General features: G+C 32.8%; 1 protein-coding gene across 1 annotated transcript; it reads left to right on the top strand.

Moving 5' to 3' along the window:
- The first annotated feature begins 3,810 nt into the window (after nt 1–3,810).
- On the top strand, nt 3,811–9,689 carry LOC104231776 (telomere repeat-binding protein 4-like). Its single transcript, XM_009784829.2, has 10 exons — nt 3,811–4,025; nt 5,444–5,592; nt 5,722–6,565; nt 6,674–6,868; nt 6,955–7,005; nt 7,088–7,167; nt 7,624–7,865; nt 8,013–8,336; nt 8,658–8,721; nt 9,187–9,689. The coding sequence occupies exons 2-10, from the start codon at nt 5,512–5,514 to the stop codon at nt 9,370–9,372; spliced, it is 2,067 nt and encodes a 688-aa protein (XP_009783131.1). The 5' UTR covers nt 3,811–4,025; nt 5,444–5,511; the 3' UTR covers nt 9,373–9,689.
- Nucleotides 9,690–10,893: the final 1,204 nt, after the last annotated feature.

Below are 10,893 nucleotides of genomic sequence, written 5' to 3'. Positions count from 1 at the left end.
ATGTCTGAGCCTGAGACCTCCTTTGCTTCCATTTAATGAAGGTTTAAGTCAGAATTGCTTATATTTCAACTCATTAGTTATATTTTTTAGGCACTTATCTGCGGTAAATAAGTTTGATTTTTTTCAGATCTTGAATAAATTTTTATAATCATCATATTTTCATTTAAAAATTATTGTGAAGGTTAATTACCTTTTACCAATAAACAATTTACTATCATCGTACAACCGCCAATGCCAACAACTTTCACCACCAGCCACCAACACAACAATTACTGTTACCAACCATCTCCACCACATGCCACCTTAATCAACGGTTACTCATTAGTCTTAAAATATTCGGAAAAGGGTCATGTATGCTAGTGAACTATGTGAATTAGAACAGATATATCTGTTGTTAATAGTTTGGTACAAATATGCCCATTCTGTCCCGTACTTGCTCGTTCATGCCCTTAGTTTAATGGAACCACTATTTTGTCTTTCTTAAATAGTAATTAATAACCGGATCCAACCAAAATCTGCTAATACGATCCGTTAGGACCTGACCCGCCCTTATTTCAAAGATATTTTTGATATATTATTTTTGTTTTATTTAGAAATTGTGTGATAATCATATTTATTTATTTGATTAATTTAATAATCGATTTTTTTTAGTTATAAATCATTTCGGAAAGTAATCCTACTAAAAGTAATAATTGATATTTACTTATTATTTTAATAATATTCGAATTAGTTTGTGCTTTCTTCTAATTTTTCCATAATTTATTTCTATCATTAATTTATATATAAACCTATGTTTGCAGTACTCATTCTTTCTTAGTTTAAGTATAAAATGTAATGATTTTACAGATTAAATCTTACAGACTAATCAACAGTGTCCACGAGCTGATGTAGTACTTTCTTAAAAGAGAGATATGTATTGAATAATTGTAATTGCAAGGTTATGGTGATACATTTCTTTTTAGAAATTTGAAAACCGTGAAAAAAATGATCAACAACCTCCCAAAAAGAAAGAAAGAAAGAGATATATATGTGCCAAACTATTAACGACGAGCATATCTGTCCTAATTCGCATAGTTCACTGGCATATATGGCCCTTTCCCGTAAAATATTTAAACAGGGATAAATATGACTTATTTAATTTCTAATAGAACAGGGGTAAATATGACCATTTTCTATATATATATATATATTATAACTCTAATCTAAGACAAGACTATTCTTTTAATCAATTTTTAATGAAATAATTGTACATTATTTGATTATACTAGTTAAAAACTATAACCCTTAATTTATGTAATTATTAAAATTAAATTAATAATAATAATAATAATAATAATAATAATAATAATAATAATAATAATAATAATAAACATATAGTTGTCAACTGGACTAAGCTATTGGAATTAAAAACTTACTTATTAACTATTAGATATTAAATGTATTATATTTAGAAATATGGATTGATGTAAAGATATTGTATTTTAACATGCATACTACTCATATTAAATTATTAATACTAGTATTAAAATAACAATTATATGTAGCTTACCAATAGTGGATGATTCTTGCTTTGAGAAACCAATTGCAACCGAAACTCAAATTCAACCTTTTGATGACCTTCATCTTTTATAATACTGTCTCCGTTCATTTTTATTTGTCCATTATTAACTTTGGGCACCCCTTAAGAAATACTCCTTCCATTCACTTTTATTTAGAATGTATATTAAAAATAAATTTTCTTTTTTACTTGTCACTTTACGAATATCAAGAGAAGACAGACAATATTTTTTTTTCTTATTATACCACAATATTTATTACTCATTCCAAATTATTTACTCAAATACAATAAAATATGCATCAATTAATATGAGTATCATAATAAATTATGCACTTCATTTATTATTTCTTAAGGGGCGTAAAAAGTCAAAACGTGTCAAGAAAAAAAGTGAACGAAGAGTAATAAATAAAGTACATAATTTACCATAATACCAATATTAATTGATGTATAATCTTAATGAATTTGAAAAATGATTGTAATGAGTAATTAATGTTAAGGGCAAAACTTAAAAATAAAATTATTTTCTCTTAATATGCGAAAATGGACAAATAAAATTAAAAATTTATTTTTAGAATAATGTACAAGTAAAAGTGAACGGAGGGAGTATGAAATTTTCCATAAAGAAACTTGCAATTAATGTTTATAAAGCAAACATTTTGACTAGGAGAACAGTTCCAACTAGACATAAAAGATCCGTGAGGATATCCCATTCCGAATTATTTGGTGATTAGTCTTCTCCTTGTCAAAATTAGGAAAACTTACCAATTTTTTTTGTTTTTCACGATTTCGACTAATTCAGTTTCCCTCGGCATAAACCTATTAAAAATTAAGGTTAGTGTTTTTGAAAGCATTTTCTCATAAGTCATACCCAAACAAAGAGTTGGGGTATCTACTTTTTTTTAATGTTATACGAACACGCAATGTAGAGTTAATACATCTTTCCTTGAACGACACTCCAACTAGTTGAATAGACAAAATCGCCATGGACAAGATCCATTGATCATCCTTCATTAGCTGATAGAATTGGTCCATTGAAAACTAAAGTTCCAACTCATCCTCTTGTCCAGAATAAGCATCATTTTAGTTAAATTAATTTAGTCCAAATTAAAATAAGTGTATCTAAGGATGCAGATATTACTATTTTCTTTCAAATTACTCTTGCTCCAAAAATAAATGATTCTTATTACTGTTCAAAAGTGCTTTTCAAATTAATTAGTCAAACACAAACCGATTCTTACCAAAAGTACTTTTTTGAAAAACACTTCTCAAAAAAACACTTCTCAAAATAAGCAGATTTTAGAAGCTTGGCCAAACAGGCTATAAATTTTGAACGAGATATTTTTTTTTTTACACCAAATCATATTAACTTATCTTAGTTAAGTGAATTAATAAGTAAGAATATGTATTAACTAACTATTATTAAGTGAAAGAAGCCTATGGATTAATACATATGCATCTATTGAATAGTGTAAACAATAAATGTACATTTTTATACATGCAAATAAAGCAATACTAGAAGTATTAGGCAGTAAGCTGCTTATGTAACCCTCCTAACAACTTCCTTAATTTGAATGAACTAATAAAGAAATGCGTCTAACCTAAGCTTAATTACAAATCATTATCATCCATTGATGGGAAATTAGACCCGTTTGACATAGCTAATTAAACACAAACATTCTTAAGTGTACTAAATTTAATTTAATAGATAAATAATTACGTGTGTACAGAGGCCGATCCAAGAATTAATATTCTATGAGTTTAATGTTTAAGGTTCTTAACATAGAATCCATTATAATTTTAAAACTATGGATTCAATCTATTATTTATTATAATTTTAATATATTATATATTGATTTATACTTTGCGTTGAAAATAAAGTATTCAATTTAACCCGTCACTGAAATGTTACATTCGCCCTTGCGTATGTGAATAAACGTATTGAAACTAATGATATATTAAAGTTTCTGGTATATTAAAAAAAAAAAAAAAGCAAGGCATGATAAGCAACCATTTCAATTACAATAATTTTAATGTTCTTACAATTATTTACACTAATAAGGAACTGGCTATTTTCAATAGTTTTAATTCCAATTTGATTCAAATACAATTGAAATTATGTGTAAATTGCAGCAAATATGTTGTAATAAGATATTCAATTATTGACCGGACAATATTGCCCTTTAACAGGACATTGCGGTTTTTGTGGTTCATCACACTATAAAGCATACCCGTATAAACTACCTTACATCATCATCTTGGTGGGGTTTTAGCATTATTTCTTTTTCTGGTTGGTTTTTTCAAACCCAGAGGTTTTTCATTTCTATCCACAAAACTCTTCACTTTCACCCAAAAACTCATTAAAAAACAAAATCTTAATTTAAATAAATCAATTCACATCCTTTTCCTTTTGCAAATTTCAGTTCGTGATTTCAAAATTCTCGTAGAATCCGTACAGATCTCTTCTCAGGTACTCTTAACTTCTCTTTTCTACTTATTATATGTTCTGCATTTGAATTTTGTTCATTTAATTGCTTGCAATTGGTTGTAGTAATGAGTTTTGGCTATTTTCTGGTGAAATTTAGTTTGATCATACGGAGATCTGATCGGATTTGCTGAATTATTTATTTATTTATTTATTATGTTGCTTGCAATTCAAGGGGTTTTAGAGAGTTCTTTGCTAATACCATAAAATAATGGAACTGGAATTAGAATTTGAATTGGATTCAATTTTACTGTTGGAATTTTTTTTTTACTGTTGGATTTTTAACTTCCGGAAAACCGATTCGGTTCAATTGTTTGGTAATATTTGGCGAGAAGTATTTATTACTTGGATTTTCGAGAATTCCTCTAGTTCTGCACTTGCTCCTTATTAAACTTTAAATTGCAAAATTCTGCATTAAAAATGTTATTTTAGTTATATAAGCCTTTTTCATACGAGATCCGGTAAAAGATAACAGATGAGATTTTTAAATTAAACTCAAGAGATCTTTGTAGGGTCATTCCCTTTTATTCAAATTGTAAGTGGGCATAAAAGATCATTCATGAGCAAAATTATGCATCAAAGTTTGAGAAACTGGAAAAGAATTGAAGTATCCTTTTTCTGTAATATTGCTGATTGGAAGTTCGAGTTGTGGAGCTGGATCCATTTTATGAATGTTTTTTGTCAAAATTATTATCGGGTTTCCTGTTTTCTGCATCGAGCATTTTAACATGTGCAGTGTCATACATGAGCGGATGTAGGCTCTAAGATATGGGTTCAACAGGATCCAATAGCTTTGGCCCAAATCCTATATATATGTTAAGAAATACACTGAATATGTACAAAAATTAAATTCAGAATCCAATTACTAGCACTTGAGGTTGCTGTCCTAAATCCAAAATCAATAAAGTTCAAATCCTGGATCTGCCTCTGGTGTGAATGTGGAAAGATCTCACTTTCTGTGTACACTGGTTTAAACGATATTGATCTAGGCATATAGAATTCTAGGTGTTTTGCTATTAACTGATATGTTTACTTCTTCTACCTGTGAATACTAGTGAATCCAAGATACTTGAAACTGGACTAGTTTTGTAACAACTTTAACACTGATCACCATCATCTCTAAGATGATGATTTATTATTTCAGTATTCCAAATTGTCAACTCCAAACATCTTGAGGGGATTAATGTATAATAATATTTTCTTCCTGATTGTCCTGCCTCTTGAAGGTAGGAAATCATACAACGTCACCCAGAATTAAGTCAAGTAGCATCATTGTATTATTGCAGTGCCTTTGCATAGTAGTTGCCAGATGTCCTTAATTTTCTGATTTTGGAATGCTGTATATTTGCCTTTTGCTTATGCTATATGATATGATTGATAACCTGCTTTTTTTACTTCTGTAGATTGAAGTGATATTGGTGTCACTGGCTCATTGTACATGATCATCACTTATTGGCATGCTACCTGAGGTATGTCGTCGAAGAAGAGGCTGAACTATGGTTTCAGTGGCTATCAGTTTCCTGTTATACCAAAAGCTCCTAGATCAGTTAGAGTAAGTAAGCTGAAATTGTTAATTTATGCATTCTCTTACAAATTTTCTTCTATTTTTCATTTTAATTTTAATTTTTGCGTTTCTTGTATATGTTTCTCTAAATATCTCTGTAATCACAATTTCTTTCAGAGGAGACACTCGCATAATAATTTGGACAATAATCAAATTTGTGCATTTGAATTATTGGCGGCTGTTGCTGGCGAACTTTTACAGGAGAGCGAAAGCTCTGCTTGTAGTAATGCGGCGGAAGGAAAAGATGAGCTTGCTGATTGCAGGGTCGGTGTTAAATGTGAGCAACTTAAAGAAGATAAAGCTGTGAAATCGGAGTGCTTCAGCCAGGGGAGTTGTGTAGAAAGCACTTATATACCAGAACCTGCAGTGCTAGAGCAGAATCTCAAGCATAGTTTGGATAAACCTAATCATGTAGAGAATAATATTTTCCACAAACACAACTGTAGTATTATGAATTCTGATTTTTCACAAAAAGACTGGTCTTGCGCAAAGTTGGAAAATTGCAAGAAGGTCGATAGGGGTGGAAAGTTCCACACTGAAGTAGAAGGCAGATCCTCTAATCTTGAGAATGCATGTAATAAGAAAATTGAGACAGTTACTCAAAAACAGTTAGATGATGACAGAAAGCAAACTGATGACTTAACTGTGGCTAACTCTTGCAGTGTGAAGGGTCCAATTGTGGAACATGTGAATAATAATGCTGCAATTAACTCAGACAACAGTGTACAGTTTCCCTTGTACAGGGCGGTTCCTAAGCCTTCTTTTGGAAAACAAAGGAACAATGTAAAGTTAGGTATTAGAGATGATGACGAAAATTCTTTTCGGTCTTATAGCCACAGCAGTAAGATAAGGGCCTTCAGGAAAACATCACGTATTGGATACAGAAGAATAAAAAGGATTTTGACATCTAGACACTGGAAGATAGCTCCTCAGCTGAAGGACTGCGAACGGTCATGCTTCAGTAAGTAGAGTTATACCTCTGAAAATTTAGTGGGCTTAAGCTTTTGATTTACTAAATTTCTATCAGCTCGTTATGTCATCTTCTAACTACATGGTTTTGGTTTTTTAGATAATAGAGTGAAGTCCTTTTATCAAAACAGGAAAAGAATATGTGCACTGGAAAGATGCCGAGTTGAAATTCCTTCAAAGAGAAGGAAAATGTCTCACTATAACTCTGCTGTTGCTTATGACCAGCAGGCCAGTAGTGAAAGAAAATCAAACTCACCTGAAAAGGGAATCAAGAGAGATATTATCCCACATAGAGGTGAATAATCTACTATCATCCTTTCTATGTAAGGTTCGTAGTTATGAAGAGCTACTGAGTATTGAGTGATCTCTCTTTCCTTACAGGATCAGGGGCTTCAGCTTCAGCTAAAAATCATCAAAAAAAGGATCCTTGTGGTAAGACTCTTCAACATTTTTTATTTGGATTGGGCATTATTTCCCGAGAAGTTTTTGACGTGTGTTTAATCTATTTTTTCAGTAAAATTTAGCATCAAGTCCTTCAACATTCCTGAGCTTTTCATCGAGGTCCCTGAAACTGAAACTGTTGGTTCGCTGAAGGTATGCAGGGTCACATCTTGTTGGGTCATTGACCAAGATTACTTAACCTTGTGCATCTGAGGATTTCTACCAATATATAGATAAATTTGAATTGCTTTTTCTTGTATGTTCATGAGAATCCCCTGACATTCTAGCCTCGCTGTAGGGAAATGAGATGATCAGTCATGCATTAATAGATTGTTGATGAATTCATCTTTGAGAGTATTAATTAGCCTTTCTCAGCTCACTTCACTTGTTACTAAATATAGTAATCATTAAATTTTAATTATACTTATGGAATAATCCCTCTGATAACATTTAATTTAGCATATTCAACATGCAGAAAGCTATAGGTTTCTTTTAATAATGGCTGTTTTAATAGTTGAAATCTTTTATTTTGTGGTGATGATAGAAAGTGTACTCTTCTGGATTCAGCCCAAGATTCGAGTTAGATAAATTTTACTTTTGATTATGCAGAGGTCAGTAATGGAGGCAGTAAGATCTATACTGGGAAATGGATTACGGGTGGGGGTGGTTCTCGAGGGGAAGAAGGTCAGAGATGACAATAGAACTCTACAGCAGGCTGGTGTCTCTCAAAAGGGCAACCTCGATACTTTGGGTTTTACGTTGGAGCCAAGTTTTTACCCAGTTTCTCCATCATTGCTTTCTAAAGATCCTCCTGCTTCATCACCATGTGTTGCTGATCATGAATTAACTAGGTATTATAGAGGACTTACACTTTTTGTGCTTTTCAGTGCTGTTGCATTTGACAGTTATCAAATTCAAGAAAATCAATGTTTCAATAGATTAATGCTATCATATGGCTGTTTATTGTGCTTGGACTAATATTGCATCTTTGTATTCAGGCGTCCGCCTAGTCCTATCTTGGAATTAGAGTTTCCAAGTGCTTCGTCAGATCCTTCAAAGACTAAGTTGGACAAGCATGACGAAGATTACCATGAACTGGCGCAATCACCTACAAATCCTATTGATCCAACAAGTGATGTAGCTATTCCTGATTCTAGAGCCGTGGTCATAATACCTCATCTGAATGCTGAGGCACTTGCTGTGGTTCCTGGGAGCCCGAAGAACAGTCGTTCTGAACTTTCACAGCGTAGAACAAGGAGACCATTCTCAGTTGCGGAAGTCGAAGCTCTAGTTGAAGCTGTTGAGCAGCTTGGAACTGGAAGGTATCTAAACTATAATTTTATGTGACGTGACAGTGCTATCCCCTTTGCTCATAATCATGAGCATGGGTGGATCTACATTATAGATTATGGGTGCTTGAACACCCATTATGATGGAACCAAACGCTATTATTTATTATGAAAAACAATAAACTTTTTACAAATATATTAACCGAGCATCCAGTCTTAGTAGCAATTTTGAGATGAAAAATAATTAAGCACCCATGATTTAAAAATCCTGGATCCGCCACTGATCATGAGAAACTGTCCGAAGTTTGTTATCCTCGGAGGATCTGCATTTCTTACTGATATCTGATTATGCAGGTGGCGTGATGTCAAAATCAGAGCTTTTGAGTATGCTGATCATCGAACTTATGTTGATGTTAAGGTTAGACATCTAATTGGTGCATTTACCTTTTTCTGATTTTTGCTGAAGAAAGTATATTATTTCATTTCGCTCAGATGCTAAGCCAATTTTGAGCATTGATGTTTTATATCCGTGATACTTCTACATGCTATCCTTAGCTCTGAATTAAATATCATTTTCTTTGTTATATATCTGAATTTTGAGAATCTAGGTCTTAGATATCTATATCAATATGAGAAGTAGGTATGTTACAGTATGAAAAGATGATTTACGTACTTTTACGATTCCTTAGGTTTATTGAACTTGTTGTTTTATTGTTATTAAATATATGACAGCTCTAACTGATTGCACGAGAAGGCGAAAGCGGAATACATGAGTAGCTTTGGGATAAATTTGGATCTTATACTAATTATTAGATCTGTATTAGCAAAGCTAATGATTTTTTCCTATCATCTCTGTTAATGTGGGGTTCTTGGTTTACATTAGGATAAATGGAAGACATTAGTCCATACAGCAAGCATTACACCACAACAGAGAAGGGGAGAGCCAGTGCCACAGGAGCTTCTGGACAGGGTCTTAGCTGCCCATGCCTACTGGTCTCAGCAACATGCGAAGCAACATGCCGAAGCTCTAAAAATGGCGGATTCTCAGGTGCAGAACGTTGGGGCGTAGAGAAAATATGCTGAAATATTATTATAGGAAACATGACGATAAATTGTAAAGAAAGTTTGCTTTTGAATAACTAGTTAACGTTCTCAACACACATCGATTTACTGCCAAATCATCCTCTGTGACTGGGGGACAGGCAGTTGTAAATGATTCAAGTTCAAGGAATAAAGCAGTAGTCTAACAGGCATTAGGGATCTCTTTATTTTTGTTGGTTCTATTCTTTCAGGTAATTGTTAGGATGGGATAAGACTACGTAAAGAATCAAATGTATTATGTACATTAATGTTGTTTTTAGTATAATTTCACTGTCATTAGCTGTATATTTCTTCTACCAGTATTAGTTCATTTACATTTTGTACTTCATACAGGCAGCGAAAAGTTAGTGCAATGTTAGATTTAAAGCCTCATCATGTTGATTGATTTATTGCTTTCCTTGTAAGTTGTAACATTCTAAAATTTGAAGAAAAGAAAAACCTTGCACTACAATAACTTTTTTTTTGGTTTCTCATCCTGTGTCTGGTACCCGCATTGGAGACTGACTATATCCGGATTCGCGCCGAGTAGGATCCCATTCAGAGGGTAGCGTTCCCTACCAAAGATTTTTCATACACAAGGCTCGAACCCGAAATCTCTAGTTAAGGGAGGAGTCCCATCCACTGCATCACATCCTTTGGTGGTGCACTACAAATAACTTGAAAGAGAGGAAAACTGAAAAGGGCTGAATAAAATAAGAAACGAAAAGGAAGTTACAGAGAAATTGGGCTGGAAATGAAGAATGGAAAATGAATATAATAGAAATAACAATACTGATTCAACAACAAAAAAGAAAATAATAAATAAAAGCTGACGGTGAATTAAATTTTTGCATTTAATAGGTAGGATAAGCAAAATAGCACGTTACTTGCGGCATGTGATATAAAGATCACTAGCTTCAGGTTGCTTCAGAATATGAGCAACTCATATGGCTTGGCTTCGGGCATTATTTTTTTCGGGTCGAGTCAGGATTTGAAATTTAAAATTTATGAATTTTTAAATCAACACTGAATTCATAGTTCAATCACTAAATTTGCAACTAAATATTTATATATATATATATAATGAATTTTCTAATACAACTATAAGGTATAAACAAAATACTGCAACCGGCATATAATATTGGCAGTTGGTGTTCTTAATTAAATAGCTACATTTTTATCTATAATTGTTCGAGACCAGACGCGGACCTATGCTATATAGAGAAGGGTTGCGGGCAGGGGCGGATGTACCTTTAGCGAAGCGGTGTCACGCGACACCGCTTCATTGGAAATTTGCACCAAGTATATGTACTAATACCAGGGGCGGATGCACCTTTAGCGAAGCGGTGTCACGTGACACCGCTTTATTGGAAATTTGTACCAAGTATATGTATTAATACCAGGGGCGGATGCACCTTTAGCGAAGCGGTGTCACGCGATACTGCTTCATTGGAAATTTGTACCAAGTATATGTATTAATACTGTCAGAAAACGGATAAATAGAAAAAAA

Source organism: Nicotiana sylvestris, chromosome 4, assembly GCF_000393655.2.
Source record: "Nicotiana sylvestris chromosome 4, ASM39365v2, whole genome shotgun sequence".
Classification (NCBI taxonomy): Eukaryota; Viridiplantae; Streptophyta; class Magnoliopsida; order Solanales; family Solanaceae; genus Nicotiana; species Nicotiana sylvestris.
Note: the sequence above shows the minus strand (reverse complement) of the source record. Positions and strands in the feature narration are given on the sequence as shown.

Coding starts and splice junctions, on each gene's coding strand:
- LOC104231776 (XM_009784829.2), top strand. CDS start 5,512: ATGTCGTCGAAGAAGAGGCTGAACTATGGTTTCAGTGGCTATCAGTTT. Junction 6,869..6,954: donor AGATATTATCCCACATAGAG/GTGAATAATCTA, acceptor CTTTCCTTACAG/GATCAGGGGCTTCAGCTTCA. Junction 8,722..9,186: donor GAACTTATGTTGATGTTAAG/GTTAGACATCTA, acceptor GGTTTACATTAG/GATAAATGGAAGACATTAGT.